The sequence below is a fragment of the Heterodontus francisci genome, chromosome 25, assembly GCF_036365525.1.
Source record: "Heterodontus francisci isolate sHetFra1 chromosome 25, sHetFra1.hap1, whole genome shotgun sequence".
NCBI classification, from domain to species: Eukaryota; Metazoa; Chordata; class Chondrichthyes; order Heterodontiformes; family Heterodontidae; genus Heterodontus; species Heterodontus francisci.
The window spans coordinates 57,283,671-57,304,151 of record NC_090395.1 but is presented as its reverse complement, the minus strand read 5'-3'; the positions used below and the strand labels follow the sequence as shown (position 1 = coordinate 57,304,151).

Here is a 20,481-nt window from a genome sequence, read left to right as displayed (position 1 = left end):
TCTATTTATAAAGCCCAGGATCCCATATGCTTTATTAACTGTTTTGTTAACCCCTTCTGCCACCTTCATTGATTATTATTGGATTAATATTACCAGCTAAATCATTTGAATTAAAAACATATTTGTATTACACTTAATAAGTTAACGTGCATTTGAAATGTAAATAAATATTTTGTTTTTAACATTATAAAGTGAGTTATTGTAAAGAGGTTTAAAGCTGTGTCTTTATTACATCTGCTGACATAATTATTGGGAACTCCAAAGAAACCACACTATTATGATTCCACCTCAAATATGGTCTAGATTTCATTCCTATTTTCACTGGGGTATGCACGTCATTGCCATGTAATTGCACTGCAGACTGCACAAATTTTTTGTGGCTCTCCAAAGCAGTGTTGCTTTTAATATCTGTGTAAGTTCTTTGCATTTAACTAATGTAATATTTCTTTAATTATATCATATTTTCAATGAATTTAAGGATATAATATACTGATTTACGTGCAAAAAAAAAAAAGCCAGTGGATGTTTTTGAAATGTGCTGTGAAACAAGGATGTTGAGTATTAGAAGCAGGGGTAGAGGGACCAAGACTAAGGTAATGAGAAAGAATGTCCTGCACAGAGTAAGGGACCATGTCACAGTGAAAAGCCTGAAATAGGCAGGGCTTATGTGGCGTATGGCTTTAAGATTGGTGCCATTGAAAGGTGGTGGAATGGGTGCCATCTTGAAAAAGACCATGTGGAAGGCCAAAGATAGGAAGGTATGACAACGTGCAGGAAGACCCGATTGAAACAACTTCAATATCTAGACAGCTGTGGGAGCTGGCAAAAAGGGAGTATAATAGTGCAGTCTTATAGCATTGAGGGCAAGCCTAGTTATGATAACTAATTAATTGACTGATCGACATGGAATGTATTTCAAAATAGAGATGAAATGTCGCAAAAATCAAAATGTACTCAGCAATTTGCAGTAAATTTTTCCATGTTTTCTTTTTAGGCGAGGTCTGCAAAAATTAAGATCTCATAATTTTTTGCTCATGTACATTTAATAGATATCAAAAAGATTTTTTTCAACTACATTAGTAACATTTAGTATAGTAACTGGAAACAAAAGACCAGTTCAAATTAGAATTACTTCCTACTCAATAGAGAATACAGAACAACAACTAGAATTCAAAAGTCACTTGAATTCTCGAGTGTTTTAGAAACAAACTTGTGCTTTCATCCTGCATGACAATTTTCACTGTATATTATTCCCATCTCTAATGGAAAAGAAGTATTTCTTTCAGTTATAGTTGTACGCTGTAGACTGCATGAGTGAGCAATTGGTCTCACTAGCATCCATTTTTGGTCCTTGGAGCTCCAAGAAGGCATCCGTGGTGTGCATGCACACTTGTGAGGCAAATTGCACTCGACGCTCGACATGAGGGCATTAGCACTCATGCAGTGAACACTAGCTGGAGCTATGCAGAGCAGGTAGATCATGACGTCAATCAGTGTGCAATGCTGATTTGATGCCAGCAGTGCCATTTTGGAACTCAATACTCCAACTAATTCCCACTCTGACCCTCCGAGAGAGCAGTCCAGGCGTGCTGGAGTTTGAAAAAAGAAAGTCAACAGTGACATCACAGGAAAGCTGCAAGGTGATTGGTTGGTGAGTAACTGCTGTTAGGGAATAGCTCTAAATAGCTGGCTTAGTAACTAAGGTAAGAAAGGCCCACAGTTTATTTTTATAAATAGTAAATAGTGCTTTTTGGGGTGTTCTGTAGTAACGAGGACCAGGGAAGAAGGGCTCCAGAGTAATTGATATTATTTGATATTAAGCGTCTTCCAAAATGTTTAATTTAAAAGGGTTAAGTCATGGCAGGAGAGCTCAAAGCCGTGGTGTGCTCCTCGTGTTCTATGTGGGAAGCCGGGAACAATTCCAGTGCCCGGGACCAGCATGTGTGCAGGAAGTGTCTCCAGCTGCAGCTCCTGGAAGCCTGGGTGGCGGAGAGTATAGTGGATAGCACGTATAGAGAGGTGGTCACACCGCAGGCCCAGACTCCACAGACAGGAAGGGAATGGGTGACCACCAGGCAGAGTAAGAGGACTAGGCAGGCAGTGCAGGAATCTCCTGTGGCTATTCCCCTGCAAAACAGATATACTGCTTTGGATACTGTTGGGGGGAATGGTCTCCCAGGGGAAAGCAGCAACAGCCCAATTCATTGCACCACGGTTGGCTCTGCTGCACAGGGGAGGAGTAAAAAGTGTGTATGTGAATGATGTCACCATGGGGTGGCAGTTAGATGAGGAAAGGTGAGGCCCAAAGATAGATCAAGGGGCTAACAAGCACAAAGCTTTTTTGCTGCTAATTTACGCAAATACATTCTACATGTGAACAAAATTCAGAATAGTGCTCTTGACAGAACAATAACTGTAACAAACTGGCCAGTGGCGATTCATGCATTGTTCTCTTGTCAGTTATTAAATGCCATCGTCCTAAATTGATTGTAAATGGGAAAATAGTATCAGGATTTGGACCTACCTATAAATATCTATGGCAATCGTGTGAAGCGGAATGCAGACTGGTTTCATTCTCACGTTGAAGAGCTGGAACCTGTCATCGCCGCTAAGCGCATTGCACTGCTGAAAGCCCCCAGTGAGTTAACATCCATAGCACTTAAAGCTGCCAGAAGCACTGCACAAAGAACAGCCAGGCACTGCGCAAATGACTACTGGCAACACCTATGCAGTCATATTCAGCTGGCCTCTGACACAGGAAATATCAGAGGAATGTATGATGGCATTAAGAGAGCTTTTGGGCCAACCATCAAGAAGATTGACCCCCTCAAATCTAAATCAGGGGACACAATCACTAACCAACGCAAGCAAATGGACCGCTGGGTGGAACACTACCTAGAACTGTACTCCAGGGAAAATGCTTTCACTGAGACCGCCCTCAATGCAGCCCTGTTTCTGCCAATCATGGATGAGCTGGAAGAACAGCCAACAAAATCAGAACTCGGTGATGCCATTGATTCTCTAGCCAGCGGAAAAGCCCCTGGGAAGGACGGCATTACCCCTGAAATCAAGAGTGCCAAGCCTGCTATACTTTCAGCACTGCACGAACTGCTTTGCCTGTGCTGGGACGAGGGAGCAGTACCACAGGACATGCGCGATGCCAATATCATCACCCTCTATAAGAACAAGGGTGACCGCGGTGACTGCAACAACTACCGTGGAATCTCCCTGCTCAGCATAGTGGGGAAAGTCTTCGCTCGTGTCACTTTAAACAGGCTCCAGAAGCTGGCTGAGCGTGTCTACCCTGAGGCACAGTGTGGCTTTCGAGCAAAGAGATCCACCATTGACATGCTGTTCTCCCTTCGCCAGCTACAGGAGAAATGCCGTGAACAACAGATGCCCCTCTACGTTGCTTTCATTGATCTCACCAAGGCCTTTGACCTCGTCAGCAGACGTGGTCTCTTCAAACTACTAGAAAAGATTGGATGCCCACCAAAGCTGCTAAGTATCATCACCTCATTCCATGACAATATGAAAGGCACAATTCAGCATAGCAACACCTCATCAGACACCTTTCCAATCCTGAGTGGCGTGAAACAGGGCTGTGTTCTCGCACCTACACTGTTTGGGATTTTCTTCTCCCTGCTGCTCTTGCATGCGTTCAAGTCTTCAGAAGAAGGAATTTTCCTCCACACAAGATCAGGTGGCAGGTTTTTCAACCTTGCCCGTCTAAAAGTGAAGACCAAAGTATGGAAAGTCCTCATCAGGGAACTCCTCTTTGCTGACGATGCTGCATTAACATCTCACACTGAAGAGTGTCTGCAGAGGCTCATCGACAGGTTTGTGGCTGCTTGCAATGAATTTGGCCTAACCATCAGCCTCAAGAAAATGAACAGCATGGGACAGGATGCCAGAAATGCTCCATCCATCAATATCGGCGATCACACTCTGGAAGTGGTTCAAGAGTTCACTTACCTAGGCTCAACTATCACCAGTAACCTGTCTCTCGATGCAGAATTAAACAAGCGTATGGGAAAGGCTTCCTCTGCTATGTCTAGACTGGCCAAGAGAGTGTGGGAAAATGGTGCTCTGACACAGAACACAAAGGTCCAAGTGTATCAAGCCTGTGTCCTCAGTACCTTGCTCTACGGCAGCGAGGCCTGGACAACGTACGTCAGCCAAGAGCGACATCTCAATTCATTCCATCTTCGCTGCCTCCGGAGAATCCTTGGCATCAGGTGGCTGGACCGTATCTCCAACGTAGAAGTCCTCGAGGCGGCCAACATCCCCAGCATATACACCCTACTGAGCCAGCGGCGCCTGAGATGGCTTGGCCATGTGAGGCGCATGGAAGATGGCAGGATCCCCAAGGACACATTGTACTGCGAGCTTGTCACTGGTACGTGATCCACTGGCCATCCATGTCTCCGCTTTGAAGACGTCTGCAAGCGCGACATGAAGTCCTGTGACATTGATCACAAGTTGTGGGAGTCAGTCTCCAGTGATCACCAGAGCTGGCGGGCAACCATAAAGGCGGGGCTAAAGCGTGGCGAGTCGAAGAGACTCAGCAGTTGGCAGGAAAAAAGACAGAAGCGCAAGGAGAGAGCCAACTGTATAACAGCCCCGACAAACAAATTTCTCTGCAGCACCTGTGGAAGAGCCTGTCACTCTAGAATTGGCCTTCATAGCCACTCCAGGCGCTGCTCCACAAACCACTGACCACCTCCAGGTGCTTACCCATTGTCTCTCAAGACAAGGAGGCCAAAGTAGAAGATAAATATCGGGATGCAATCACCTACACCTGTATTAAAGGTTATGAAATGGTTGGCAGCAGTGTTATTGTATGTAGTGAGAATAATACATTTGTGCCCCCACCACCAATGTGCAAACCACGTAAGTAAACATCTCTTAAACTTAATAGAACCAAAGACTGTGAATTGACCTTTGCTCAAATCTGTTAAAAGTATATAAATATCTGAATGTTGGTCTGTCTTTAACCCAGTTGACCATAGTTTGTTGATTTCTTTCTTTTTGCTCTTCAATCCTACATATTTTTTTAAATGATATTAGAATACTTTTCAGCAACTGAATAAAGAGAACAAAGGGGTTTAACATTAATCTTTCAACCAGGAATCTATGCTGAATTGACTTGAAGTTTCTCTCACGTATTACAAATGAGGAGAAAGTCCCTTGCAATATTTTATTTCACAGGTGACCTGAACTATCTAGAATCCAGGAACTCACTATACCTATTGCAACAGAAACAGCACAAATCCAAAAGCAGCACTGTAGTAGGCATCTTGCCTACACATATAGTGCCACCAAGTTAGCATTTATCTGGCACTTCCACAGGTTGAGGCTAGTTGGGGAGGCACCAGCAGGAGAACTGGTGGGAACAGGTGTCTTGTAAGTCAGAGGGCTGGAGCAATGTCAAGATATAACTCTAAATGTTATCAGCCAGATCCTCAGTACATGGATTCAGTATTGGGAAATGTGCACAGCTGCCTCTTTGAGAGCCACTACAGAACTACTGACTGGTAGAAACACCATTTGACATAGACAATGCCAGACAATCATTAGATTTAACATGCAGGGACACCATTTCAAAGGGCTCTGACTGTAACAGTCATGTATGAATTTTCTATGCAGCTGTGCAGTTATGACTGGCTCCAATCATTTTTCAAGATCTGCCTATCATGGGGCACATTTTGATAAAGTTTACGGTGTTCATTTGTTTGTCCTGAGAGGAGCAGCAGAATATACCTCTCTTTATTTTTAGAGACAATAATTCAGGACAAAATTAATTGTTATTTGTAAAAATATGGGCTAATAAATGAAAACCGGTTTGGATTTGTTAAAAGCAAATCGTGTTTGACTATCTTGATCAAGCTCTTTTGAAGAAGTTACGGAGAGGGTTGATGAGGCGAGTGCGATTGAAGCTGTGTATATGGATGCCAAAAGGCATTTGATAAAGTACCATATAATAGATTTGTTGTCAAAATTAAAGGTCATGGGATTAAAGGGACAGTGGAAGTATGGATATGAAATTGGTCAAGGGACAGAAAGCAGAGAGTAGTGGTGAGCAGTTGTTTTTCAGACTGGAGGAAAGTCACAATTTGGAAATTGAACTGGCTGGAGAATCCTAATGGCACAGAAGGAGGCCATTTGGTGTATCATGCCTGTGCCAGTTCTTTGAAAGAGCTATTCAATTAATCCAATTTCCCTGCTCATTCCCTACAGCCCTGCAATTTTTTCCTTTTCAAGTATTTATCCTATTCCCTTTTTTTTTTTGAAAGTTACCATTGAATCTGCTTCCATCACCCTTTTCAAGTAGTGCATTGCAGATTAAAACTGCTGCATAAGAAAAATTTCCTCATCTCCCCCATTTTGTCTTCAATCATCTTGTCCTCCCACCTTAAAGTATTTGTGTATGTGAGCCCCCAGAGTTGTCTGTTCTTGCACCCCCTTTAAAGTTGTATTAATTAGTTTATATTGCCTCTCCTCATTTTTCCACACAAAATACGTCATTTCAAACTTTTCTGCATTAAATACTATCCTTCTGACCAAGTAAGTTAAAGAAGGGCAAGTCATGGAAAAAAATGCCTAAAAGTCCCAGGGCTAGATGAAAGCTAAGATTGATGTCTTTTTGAATGAAGGACGATCTATTACAGAATCACAGAATAATACAGTGCAGAAAAGGCCCTTCGGCCCATCGAGTCTGCACTGATGCATTAAAGGCACCTGACCTGTCTACCTAATCCCATTTGCCAGCACTTGGCCCATAGCCTTGAATGTTATGACGTGCCAAGTGCTCATCCAGGTACTTTTAAAGGATGTGAGGCAACCTGCCTCGACCACCCTCCCAGGCAGCGCATTCAAGACTGTCACCACCCTCTGGGTAAAAAAAAATTCTTCCTTAAATCCCCCTTAAACCTCCCGCCCCTCACCTTAAACTTGTGTCCCCTCGTAACTGACCCTTCAACTAAGGGGAACAGCTGCTCCCTATCCACCCTGTCCATGCCCCTCATAATCTTGTACATTACATTGCCTATGGACTTAGTATGCCAGTTGATATTTATGTAACTTAAAGGTGAACTCTATTGTTGAAAGTTGTAGCTATGAACTTGATTTTTTTAAGGTACCTGTGACAAACCTCCACATTTGGAATATGGTTCATCAAGATATATTTCTCAGATGTCATTTCGTGTGGGTAGTAAGGTGTTTTACAGATGTAACAGGGGTTACGTATTTAAGGAGGGAAGTTCAAGATCTGTTACCTGATTCAACTTGGACACTATTGCAGGCCACTTGTGAACGTAAGTGTTGAACAATTTTTTTTTTTTTCTTTCACATTGTCCATCCTCTCCAGCAGGAAGTTATTTGTGCAGGGATATGGATCCAATGGGGCAGGCACCCCTCCACAACCTTAGTCAAATTGCTGTTTTTATGTATGAGCTTGGATAGTGATTAATGGCATGCAACTCAACCATAGGGTGCATTACAGCTGACTCTTGATTTGTTCCCTCCACCAGCACCATTTTGGGGCCTTGGTGCTTGATGCATGAAGATTATCTGGAACCTGTTAACCATAACCTGGCATCTTTCTCAGACCAAAGGACGACTCCTTCCTCTGTGTCCGTGAGCTAAGGACATGGAAGTCTGCATTGACTGTGTAGGCAACTTCCTGTCATGCTTGTGCACATTGGGTCTGAGAGGAGGATTTCCCTTTTCCCTAAAATGCAGACATTCCTTTGTTGAATCTTGTCCTGAATATATATATATAGAATGTCTTCCATCAAAGCAAACAGTTCTGGAATTGGTCTATGCTCTATCTTCTTCCTAGCACTTGTGCAGAACATTTGTAAGGAACAGCATTCCATTATACCTGCTGCTCTCCCTATTCCTCTCCCACTTGTAGCTATACTGCTACCTGTGGATGAGAGAAACATGGAGGGAGCTTATTGTCATTGCTTACATTGGTAAACACTCGACCATTTTGAAAGTACTGTCATGCGCCATGATCCTCAGATTATATTCCTCAGAATTGCAGAATTGAACCTTTAGGACCTACTTTGTACCAACCTGCTTTCATCTCATCAGAGTTTACCATTAAATGTTTAAATTGCTGTTACTTGAAATCAGTTTGGAGTCAATCCCCCCCACCCCCACCTCCATCTCCACCAACCACCACCACTCTTGAAAAAAGGGAAGTTTATAAATAGCCGCCTTGTCACTGGGAGAGAGGGCAAAATCATATTGTCCAAATGCCTAAATGGACACCAGCTTGCTTTCATTTGTCTCTGAATTCAACAATTGTAGTTTCAAGCCTCAATTGATGATTTGAACTTTTAAGCAAGGCTGGCACATTAGTGTGCTATGAAGGTAGTACTGCACTACTGTTCTTTGGATACAATAGTAAACCTTTATCTGCTGTTTATGGTTTCGGATGGCATTAAACAACTCATGCTGCTATTTAAGAGGAGTATTGCATAAATGGAATGAACTGCATGAAAATTGCATTCTATTCATCTTATTAGATATCTGCAAATTGTGTTGGAAATGTTGGAAATTTGTAACGTTTCTATGTTTGCCCTCTTTAAAACTTGTGTAGCAAGAAACTGTGGTAATCCAGGAGAGATTTTGGATGGATATTTTGAGGCACCAGATAATTCTTTGGGAAGTAAAGTTATATTTTATTGTGACAAAGGATGAGTATTGAATACATAAATTGGGGAATTAAGGCAAGGTGTTATTGTGTTTAATTTTGTGATTTAAGGTGAGGGATGTCACAGTGTCTCCTTGCTGGTTCAACAATGCACTTTCACTCAGCCTAAGAAAGGAACTTTTGTTCTGTACACTTCTGATGACAGTTATCTTTGTGGCCTTTGAGTGAGGCTTCCATATCAGTGTTGAATTATAGATGGTTTGGTGGATTTTGTTTTCACTAGTAATTTACTTGCCTAATCGATGCTAAATTATGGGCAATCTATGCTGAAAATCTTACATGAATGACCAATGGATTGAGAATGCTTAAACTGTTGGGCTCCTTAAAAAGTATTCTAGAGGAGACGTTTAATTTCTAAGCGATCCATTCATCCAAAATCAGGGCTAAGCATTGCAAGTTGTTACATGCATAGTCAAGGAAAGAACTGGCTACTTGAGCCAAGATGCACCAATATACATCTTAAGACTAGCTGACCAGAATTACATACGCTACTCCTTCTGGGGTCTGATCAGTACTTTGTATAGCAAAAATACAACCTTATTTGATTTATGGTCGATCCCTATGTTAATGCAGTCTAATTCCTTATTTGCCTTTTTATTTTACAAAACTACTGTGTTGATGATTTCCACCATCACTCTTCACTTTGTCCCTTGTTCAGCAAGCTGTTCACTATTCTATTCAATTCTCAGCTCACTAGTTGATAATAGGTGACTGTTACTTTGGATTTCTATGGTTTCTTTTTGTTTTTTTAGATACAGATTGGTTGGTAGGGACCATCGTGTGTGCACAGCTGATGGTTGGGATGGCCAGGTGCCAACATGTAAATGTAAGTTAGGCTTCCATATATTGTAAAATCTTTGAATTGCTTTTCTATGTCAAATAATTAGCCACTTTAAAGGTATTGACACATGTAGCGTGTTGGCTTACTATGTCATCTTTTCCTCCAGTATTTTGATGTCTCAGGTTAGAGTTCAAATTTTTCGATGTGGCAGAAAAAATTGTCCATATTTTGATTGAACATGCTTAATTCAGAACATAATACATAGCATAGGGGAAAAAATTTCAGAAAACATCTGGCAGCTTCCATGGACCATCCATAATCTGTTGTGTCATGGGTTCACTCTGCCTATTTAAAATTATAAGAGGAAGGTTCCTTGAGTTTATTTTTCTTCCTAACTCCTAAAAGTAATGAGATAAAATTCCCAAACATCTGTGATAGCTTACATTTATGTCGCATCTTTAATGTAATAAGACGCCCCAAGGTGTAATTGGATAAAAATTGACACTGAACCAAAGAAGGAGATATTCTGATCTATCCTTCTGGTACAGATAGGTTGAGAAGGATGAGAATTGATAGTGCACCATGGTCGCAGTTACATAGGATGCCATTTGTGACTTAGATAAGAACCATTTCTGTGCTGTGGTCGGTGGAAACCTGATTGGAAGGATTCAAGCATGGAATTGTAGGAAAGTTGGACACTAATTTGGGAGGTGACAAGACATTGAATGAAATAAAAACAAGAAATGCTGGAAATACTCAGCAGGTCTGGCAGCATTTGTGGAAAGAGAAGCAGAGTTAACGTTTCGGGTCAGTGACCAGTTCCGAAGAAGGGTCACTGACCCGAAACGTTAACTCTGCTTCTCTTTCTACAGATGCTGCAGACCTGCTGAGTATTTCCAGCATTTCTTGTTTTTATTTCAGATTTCCAGCATCCGTAGTATTTTGCTTTTTAGACATTGAATGACTTGGGAGAGGAAAGGGAGATTGGAGATGATGTTGGAGATACTTGTACCCAGCTTATTCCATCAGTGTTGCAAGCTTTGTTGATTTGTTGAAAGAGAATCCATTTTAAACAATGTTGTGTGATTATTTCAATTTGTATTTGACTGCTGGTTTCTCTTTCAGGGCAGAATTTCATGGATTTGAAACAAGGTCTAATGTAATGCTTTATCACTTTAAAAGGCCAGAGAAAGAGCTCTGAAGGCATAAAATGGATTCAGTAACTAAAATCCATTGCCAGACAAAGCTTTGATTGTTCATGATTTGGTTGAGTTATCAAAAGACTGCTTACATACGCACATACGAATTAGGAGCAGGAGTAGGCCACTCAACCCTTCAAGCCTGCTCCACCAGTCAATAAGTTCATGGCTGAACTGATTACTCCACATTTCCACCTACCCCGATAACCTTTCACCCCCTTGCTTATCAAGAATCTATCTCCCTCTGCCTTAAAAATATTCAAAGACTCTGCTTCCACTGCCTTTTGAGGAAGAAAATTCCAAAGACTCATGACCCTCTGCGAGACAAAATTTCCCCTCATCTCTGCTTTAAACGGGTGACCCCTTATTTTTAAACAGTGACCCTTAGTTCTAGATTCTCCCACAAGGGGAAACATCCTTTCCACATCCACCCTGTCAAGACCCCTCAGGATCTTGTATGTTTCAATCAAGTCACCTCTTACCCTTCTAAATTCCAGCAGATACAAGCCTAGCCTGTCCAATCTTTCCTCGTAAGACATCCTGCCCATTCCAGGTATTAGTCTAGTAAACCTTCTCTGTACTGTCTCCAACATATTTACATCCTTCCTTAAATAAGGAGACCAGTACTGTGCACAGTACTCCAGTGGTCTCACCAATGCCCTGTATAGCTGAAGCATAACCTCCCTACTTTTGTATTCAATTCCCCTCATGATAAACGATAACATTCTAATAGCTTTCCTAATTATATGCTGTACCTGCATACTAACCTTTTATGATTCATGCACTAGGACACCCAGATCCCTCTGCATCTCAGAGCTCTGCAATCTCTCACCATTTAGATAATATGCTTCTTTTTTATTCTTCCTGCTAAAGTGGACAATTTCACACTTTCCCACATTATACTCCATTTGCCAGGTCTTTGCCCACTCACTGAACCTATCTATATCTTTATGTCCTCTTCACAAGTTACTTTCCTATCTATCTTTGTGTCATCAGCAAATTTAGCAACCATACCTTCGGTCCCTTCATTCAAGTCATTTATATAAATTGTAAAAAGTTGAGGCCCCAGCACAGAACCCTGTGGCACACCACTCATTACATCTTGCCAACCAGAAAATGACCTATTTATGCCTACTCACTGTTTCCTGTTAGCTAGCCAATCTTCTATCCATGCCAATATGTTACCCCTTACACCATGAGCTTTTATTTTCTGTAGTAACTTTTGATGTGGCACCTTATCAAATGCCTTCTGGAAATCTAAGTACAATACATCCACCGGTTCTCCTTTCTCCAGAGCACATATAACTCCCTCAAAGAACTCCAGTAAATTGATTAAACATGATTTCCCTTTCACAAAACCATGTTGATTCTGCCTGATTACTTTGAATTTTTCTAAATGCCCTCCTATACTGTCTTTAATAATAGCTTCTAACATTTTCCCTAAGACAGATGTTAAGCTAACTGGCCTGCAGTTTCCTGCTTTCTGTCTCCCTCCCTTTTTGCATAAAGGAGTTCCATTCACTATTTTCCAATCTCATGGAACTTTCCCCGAATCTAGGGAATTTTGGAAAATGAAAACTGATGCATCAACTATCGCACTAGCCACTTCTTTTAACACCCTAGGATGAAGTCCATCAGGACCCGGGGACTTGTCAGCCCGCAGCTCCAACAATTTGTTCAGTACCACTACCCTGGTGATTGTAATTTTCTTGAGTTCCTCCCTCCCTTCCATTTCCTGACTTACAGCTAATACTGGAATGTTACTTGTATCCTCAATAGTGAATATTTGTTCAATTCATCTGCCGTTTCCTTATTATCCATTATTAATTCCCCAGACTCATTTTCTATAGGACCAACGCACACTTTGTTAATTTTTTTTTCTTTTTTAAATATCTATAGCAACTCTTACTATCTGTCTTTATATTTCTAGCTAGCTTTCTCTTGTACTCTAATTTTACCTTCCTTATCACTCTTTTAGTGATTCTTTGCTGTTTTTTATATTCTGTCCAATCTTCTGACCTGCCTCCCATCTTTGCACAATTATAGGCTTTTTCTTTAAGTTTGATACAATCTTTAACTGTTTTAGTTAACCACAGATGGCGGGTCCCGCCCTTGGAATTTTTCTTTCTTGTTGAAATGTCCTCTGCTTAGTCCTTCAAGCAAGGATAGATGATTTAGTAGGACCAAGGGATTAGCATTTGCCCATGAGAATGATGTAAGAAAGGCAAAATAATGTAGAATAACATCACACATCAGGCCTGCACCCACAGATCACAGATTCCTTAGTCTACTTTATCTAATGATAAGTATTGTGGACCAGGCATTAAAGATGCTTCAAGTTATACAGATCTTTGTGGTGAGAAGTTAGCCTCAAACATGGCTTATTTTCATTTGTCTCTTATTTCCAGATGTTACTTTTCAAGGAAGAACATCTCGGGGGAATTTTAACCTGTCAAGGAATACTGAAGGAAATCAGTATTGGTAGAGAAATTGTGTTGGGAAAATTGATGGGATTGAAGGCCGGTAAATCCGCAGGGCCTGATAATCTACATCCCAGTGTACTTAAGGAAGTGGCCTTAGAAAGAGTGGATGCATTGATGGTCATCTTTCAAGATTCTATAGACTCTGGAACAGTTCTTACAGATTGGAAGGTAGCTAATGTAAACTCACTATTTAAAAAGGGAGGTAGAGAGAAAACAGGGAATTATGGACCAGTCAGCCTGACGTCGATAGTGGGGAAAATTCTAGAGTCTGTTATCAAAGATTTTATAGCAAAGCACTTGGAGAACAGTGGTAGAATCGGGCAGAGTCAGCATGGATTTACGAAAGGGAAATCATGCTTGACAAATCTACTAGAATTCTTCGAGGATGTAACTAGTAGAGTTGATGAGGGGGAGCCAGTGGATGTGGTTTATTTGGACTTTCAGAAGGCTTTTGACAAAGTCCCACATAAGAGCTTAGCGTGTAAAATTAATGCGCATGGGATTGGGGGTAGTGTATTGCGATGGATAGAAAATCGGTTGGTAGACAGGAAACAAAGAGTAGGAATAAATGGGTCTTTTTCCGAATGTCAGGCAGTGATTAGTGGGGTACCGCAGGGATCGCTGCTCGGACCCCAGCTATTCACAATATATGTTAAATGATTTAGATGACACAAAACTGGGTGGGAGGGTGCATTATGAGGAGGATGCAGAGAGGCCTCAGGGTAATTTGGACAAGTTGAGTGAGTGGGCAAATGCATGGCAGATACAGTATAATGTGGATAAATGTGAGGTTATCCACTTTGATAGCAAAAACAGGAAGGTAGATTATTATCTGAACGGCTATAAACAGAGAGGGGAATATGCAACGAGACCTGGGTGTTCTCGTGCACCAGTCGCTGAAGATAAGCTTGCAGGTGCAACAGGCGTTAAAAGGGCAAATGGTATGTTGGCCTTCATAGCGAGAGTATTCGAATACAGGAGCAGGGATGTCTTGCTGCAATTATACAGGGCCTTGGTGAGGCTACACCTGGAATATTTTGGCAGTTTTGGTCTCCTTATCTGAGGAAGGATGTACTTGCTATAGAGTGAGTGCAGCGAAGGTTTACCAGACTGATTCCTGGGATGGGATTATATTTGCTGGAGTTCAGAAGAGTGAAGGGGGATCTCATAGAAATCTATAAAATTCTAACAGGACTTGACAGGGTAAATGCAGGAAGGATGTTGCCGATGGTAGGGGAGTCCAGAACCAGGGGTCATAGTCTAAGGATATGGGATAAACCTTTCAGGACTGAGATGAGGAGAAACCTCTTCACCCAGAGAGTGGTGAGCGTGTGGAATTCGCTACCACAGAAAGCAGTTGAGGCCAAAAATATTGTATGTTTTCAAGAAGGAGTTAGATATAGCTCTTGGGGTGAAAGGGATCAAAGGATATGGGGGGAAAGCAGGGACATGTTGCTGAGTTGGATGTTCAGCCATGATCATAATGAATGGTAGAGCAGGCTTGAAGGGCCGAATGGCCTACTCCTGCTCCTATTTTCTATGTTTCTATGTTAAACTCACAAAGCCCAACACACATTCAGTAGCAGGAAGGTCACCCCACCAGCACTATTTAAAGGACTCAAAAACTACTTACAGGTTAGTTACTGGTTCATTTCTGCTGGTTGTGGGGGTTTATGATTCTACACGTGTTTGGTGCTTTCTGTTTCAAGCTGCAAAGTCTGCAGGCAGTGGTGTGGAAGGTGCTGAAGGACTTCTTGCTAACTTTGGTACAAACCATTTGGTCCCAGACATGGGGGCACTAGTAGGCACTTCCCTTGGAATACAGCAAGACTTGGAGAATGAACAGACACCACATAGAGCGTGACAAACTGCTGGAAGGAGGGGTGCGGGGTGGGGGAGGAGAAGCAGGATACCATATCTGCCTAGGGTATTCAGGCAGCAGTCTGTGCTTCACTAAGGACGCCTCACTGAAATCTGCCACCTGCTGCAGCCACAACTGCAATCTCAGAGTAGGGTAAGGACCGAATTGACATTGGCTTTGAAGGTGAGCATGGCAATGCATCTGGCTCCTTCCAGGATGGAGCTGAAGATATTTGCAACATCTCGTAGTTTTCCTGCTACGGTTGCATAAGTGAGGTTCATTGAAGCTCTCTAGTCAATGACAACTAACTACATTTTACTCTCTTCTCAGAGACAAACAGAGCAAACAGGTGGCATCGCTAGCATTGCAGGCTTCCCCATGGTGCAGGGTGCCAGTGACTGCATGCACATTGCTTTGCATATGTGGTATGTTGCCTCTGCCCTATCCTGCAACCTAAAGGGATTCCAATTCTTTAATTTCCAGATGCGGTGTGAACACAGGCAGCGAATCATGCACCTCAATGCCCAGTATCCTGGAAGCAGTCATGATGCCTTCATTCTGTGGCGGTCCACTGTGGCAAGTGCATTTGAGCCACCACAACAAACCAACGGGTGGCTATTGGACAACAACAGCTATCCGCTGATGGCCTGGTTGATTACTCGGGTGCTGAATGCATACACATGCTGCCACATGAAATGTGATAGAGAAAATGGGTGACGTGCTGAAGCAGTGCTTCTGCTCTGGAGGAACCTTGCAGTACTCAGCAAAGCGGATATCAAGATTTGTGGTAATCTGCTGCATGCTGAAAAATCTTGATATCATGAGGGGCCGCCCTCACCACCAGGTGTTCCTCCACTGCCTGGCCAGGTTAAACCCACTTGGGTATCTTAAAGGAAAAAAGTACAAGGGTAAGGTTGTGATGTGGAAAGGGACCAAAAGTAATAGCTGTATGCTTACACCATCTGCAACTTGTAAAGCAGAAGGGAGTGTGGGATGAGGGGGAAGAGGGATGCGAGAAAGAGGATTATGTAGAAGACAAGGTAGAGCATTAGGTAGAGGTAGAGTGTTCTGATGAAAGGTCACAGACCTGAAATGTTAACTCTGCTTCTCTATCCACAGATGCTCCCTGACCGGCTGAGTATTTCCAGTACTTTCTGTTTTTATTTCAGATTTCTAGCATCTGCAGTATTTTGCTTTTACCTAGGTAGAGGACACCATTATCTTTGATGGTTTCAGCCCCGCCATTGGGCATGGTCTCAGCAGTGAGTCTACCAGTAGTGACCGGAACCCATCTCCTCCATGGGGTTACGACATGCAGGCGTGCCTGTTCCTCTCTGGTTAGCTCCTCCTGCCTCCGGTTGTATAACACCTTGTCCTGCAAGGGGATGGAATAGTGTCAGTAAATGCCATGCATTGTGTTTGGCTAATGTGGCTGTCATGGTTGAATAGCTGTCAGTGTGTGCAAGCTGTGAGATGTGGAGTGAGGCTTGCCGCAGTGCTAAGTGTGAGAGGGTAAGATGAAACATATAAATATTAGATATGAGTGCTGATTGATAGTGATTGTTGGTAGGTAAGTGATGGGGCTGTGGTGAATTGAGCAGTGTCTGAGGCGATTGGTGCAGTTGGTAGGATATAGATTTAGCTGATGTGTGTAGCTGGTGAACAGCATGGTTAACGCTGGCTGCATGTTGCTATCATTCAAATGAACAAGCAGTACATGTTGAAGTGCTGCTGCATTACATTGAATGGGCATGGGTTAATCACACATTGCATTCCCTCTGCCCATTTTCAGGGGCTATTCAATTTAGCCTCCTGAACTTCCACCTCTGCATTATCACCTGCTTCCACTCCTACTTAAGCCCATTCATCTCTGACACCATCATCTGTTCTTTTGTCACCTCCGGGCATAATTAGTCCTACGTTTTCTTCCTCCATGCTCCATAAACTTCACAGCTGATCCAAAACTGTACTGTCTCTATTGTATCCTGCACTTCCACTTCAGGAGTCTTCACCATGCTACTTTGGATCCCATTTCCCCAAATTCTCCCTTGGACTGCTAACAGATCAACAATCACTGCCCTTCTATGCATTTCCCTCCAGAATGTCCATGTTTCTATGGCTTCTCACCTCCCAATGTCTCAATTACAGACAAGGCACTCTCGGAACATTTTCTTGTAATTTTCACTGCCCGTATCCTCCAATCTCCATTTCCTTCTGCATTAGTCCCTGCAAAAAAAAAAAAAGTCTCCCTCAAATCACTTATAGTTGCACTTTCTGGCTGATAACTGTCTCGCCTTTGACCTTCTATTCATGACATCTTCAGCTGTCCACTTGCTCAACCACTATCTTCTACATTTGAGGCCCTCATCCCTACTAAAACCTGTACTCTCTTCCATTATGGTCACTCCCCCCGGTATGGTCCCTATCTTCATTCCCTCAAGTCCAAGGGGCAAATCTAGCTAGTTGAGCATATCTGGCAGACACCCAGTTTAACCATCCATCACCAGATCTGGCTAGATCACACCAAGCACCGTAAGGCCTTGTTGTCCTCTGTCAAAACCACTCACTACTCCAGGATAAATTTAGATAGGAAAGGTAACATACAGTTCTTTTCTCCACTGCAAGCCCCACTCACACATTACCTTGCTGACCTACATTGACTCCTGTTCCTCCTATGCCTCCAAATTAAAATTCTTATTCTCATTTTTAAATCCTTACACAACCTCACCCCTCTGTTTTTCTGTAACCAGCTGATGTGTACAACACCTATCATCCGAATGCTCTGTTCCACTGACTCTGGACTTTTGTACATCACACATCCTTATCTCCCTAAGTACATCAACTCTTTTGGTCTCTTTATTCAGCAGGAAGCCACTTAGCTGATATTAATTAAGGGATTACCATCATGTTGCTGTACAAAAAAGCCACAGATTGTCATTCTTGCCTTGTTCAATAGTAATAGTGTCAAGTCAGCTAAGTTGGGTGGTTGTCGTTCAAGTCCCATTCCATGACTTAGGGAACATAACATTGGCAGACACTTTGTTGTTTACTAAAAGAGTGCTGTATTGTCAAAGGTGCTGTATTTGTTGGGACATTAAACTGAGGGTCCAACCACAGCTCAGCCTGCCCATGCTTGCAAATCTCAAACATGGTGTCCAACATTAGATGTGATTCTGCGATTGGAAAACATTTGTTCAATAATCCTCAGTGTGCTAAGAATTACGCTGACAACCAATTTAAGATTGTCACAGGGCCCTTTTCTTTGCAGACAGAAATAACGTGCACACGTTGCTCCTGTTTCAGCTAAACAAAATAAGTGACAGCCATTCGCTGGTTCATTCATCAGAGTCAAGCTGCCTGGTGGAAATTTCATACAAAGCTTGGCAGTTAACTGTCAGTCACCATAAACTGGTGCATTCTCCATGGCAACACCTCTACCAATCAGAGTCAACTTGCCCACCAGCAACACCCGCTTCTCATACAGTATAAATTTGTTGCTTCCCTTACATTGATATTCTTGCAAATTATCCTGATGAGTGCAAGACGAAAAACTTCGACAAAATGTCTCTATTTTCAGCAATACTCAAGAAGCATGATTATTAATTGGAGTGTTTAATTGTCATCATGTGGGCATTAACAGGGAATTCACTTGTGCTCCTACTGGAGCAGACTGAAACTGTGGTGGTTGTGTTAGGAGCTGCATATTTGTAATATGTATCGATGTAAACAAAAGCTTATAAAAATGCGTAAACATTTGGGCCCTTATATTGTTCTTCACTGCCTGGCTTTCTGGAGTAGACTAATGATTACCAGTTTGGTGATGAACAAAGTATCCACTGTTGCTGAAAATGTTACTCATTATGTATTAAAAGGTATTTCTCTCCCACAGCTGCTAAAAGGTCATAATATTGGTATTAGAATGAATGAAGGTCAGAGGAAGTGAAAACTGATGTCCAACATGTTTCCTCTTTGCAATTCCTGCTCATATGCAATTAAGCGGTTAGAGGCAAAATATAAGGCATTTGTTATGCTCCTTCTCAAATGGTAGTTTTATGTTTGCAATTATGATCATTCTCTCAAATTACCTCTATCCTATCCCAACTTCTCCCTGCTCTGTCATTTTTGCAAAAATTACATTGAATTATTAGGAGTTGGCTGATCAACAAAAATGCAGAGCAAGAAAGTCAAATACAATATTTCCGTTCAGTTCACTGAATACAATTCAATGCAAAAAATTAAATGATTTGAATGAAATAATTTTGAATTCAGATTGGTATAGATTCATCCTGTATGACTACTGAAATAATTTTTAAAATTCTTTTTGAAGTAATTTTAGCAGGAGAGCATGATGTTACAATATGTTGGTGTTCCATTGGCCCATGTCATGGAGTGCAAAATTGCAGGCTTACATTCGCTACTCATGGTACAAATTTTGATTTCAACAGGGCCTTCGAGGAGGAGGTAACCATTAGCTCATCCCTGCTGCAAACAAAGGGAAAGAAGTCATTCTGTAGTACTGTCTTGTATCATCTCATTGGCTCAGAATTAGCATTGACTGAAGCCTGGAAGCAGATCAAATACCCATCTCCTTAGTTGTGCTATGCAGGGAACCTAAAAAGGAGGAGAGAATAATGTACATTGAAATGACAAATGAAATAGTGACCTCTGGGTATCGTATAGGAATCATGAGGAATAGGATTTATGAAAACAGGATTTGCATGATTGCATTTAAAATAAATTGGCTGCATTTGTTCGATCAATAATTTCTCCAAAGTTTGTAATTCCACATTAACACTTTAATGTTTGTAGTATAAGGATGTAAAGAGTTAATAGAGAAGACAGTGAGAGAGACCCCTCCCATGGTAAGAGTGATGATGCAAAAGTCACATGAGATAGGCTGGAGAAGAAGAAGAAAGAGCAGCACAGAGAATGCTAGCTTAGGTGGCTTGAGGAGTGTGGTATAGTATAATGTAAATAATAAACAGCTCTGAGTTAACCTTTAGCTGAGCCTGAGGCTTTCTGCAGATGATCCCTGAAACACTACTGAAGACGCTACTAATAACAAAACAGCAACATGCAACAATCTTTAGTTTTCACCAGCCATTATGTTATACGGTATTTGTTCTGAGACTATACAGTAACACCAAAACAAACTGGCGTTCAATTGTTTAGATCAAATATTCTTTTCTGGCCTGTGCCATGAAAATAAGTATTTTGTTCATTATTTGCTGTTTTCTTCAATCTGTTTTCAATCTTACTCAAATATTGCTTCATGTTGCAGCATTTGTTTTATTAATCCATTGGATGTGAGTGTCACTGGCAAAGCCAGTATTTATTGCCTGTACATGATTTGCCCTTGAGAAGGTGGTGGTGATAACCAAATTGTTTGCTAGGCTATTTCAGAGGGCAGTTAAGAGTCAACCACATTGCTG

At 41.8% G+C, this 20,481-nt stretch overlaps 1 protein-coding gene across 5 annotated transcripts in view; it reads left to right on the top strand.

Annotated features, from left to right (window-relative positions):
• The window catches only part of LOC137383882 (complement decay-accelerating factor-like), an 83,197-nt gene that overhangs the window by 3,758 nt on the left and 58,958 nt on the right, over window positions 1-20,481 (top strand). Inside the window, exon 2 of one of the 5 annotated variants that reach the window (XM_068057236.1) lies at window positions 9,478-9,551. The exons of the other annotated variants lie outside the window; for them this stretch is intronic. Within the exon in view, the coding sequence (XP_067913337.1) occupies window positions 9,478-9,551 (74 nt within the window). The remainder of the gene's footprint in view (window positions 1-9,477; window positions 9,552-20,481) is intronic. 5 annotated transcript variants of the gene reach the window in all.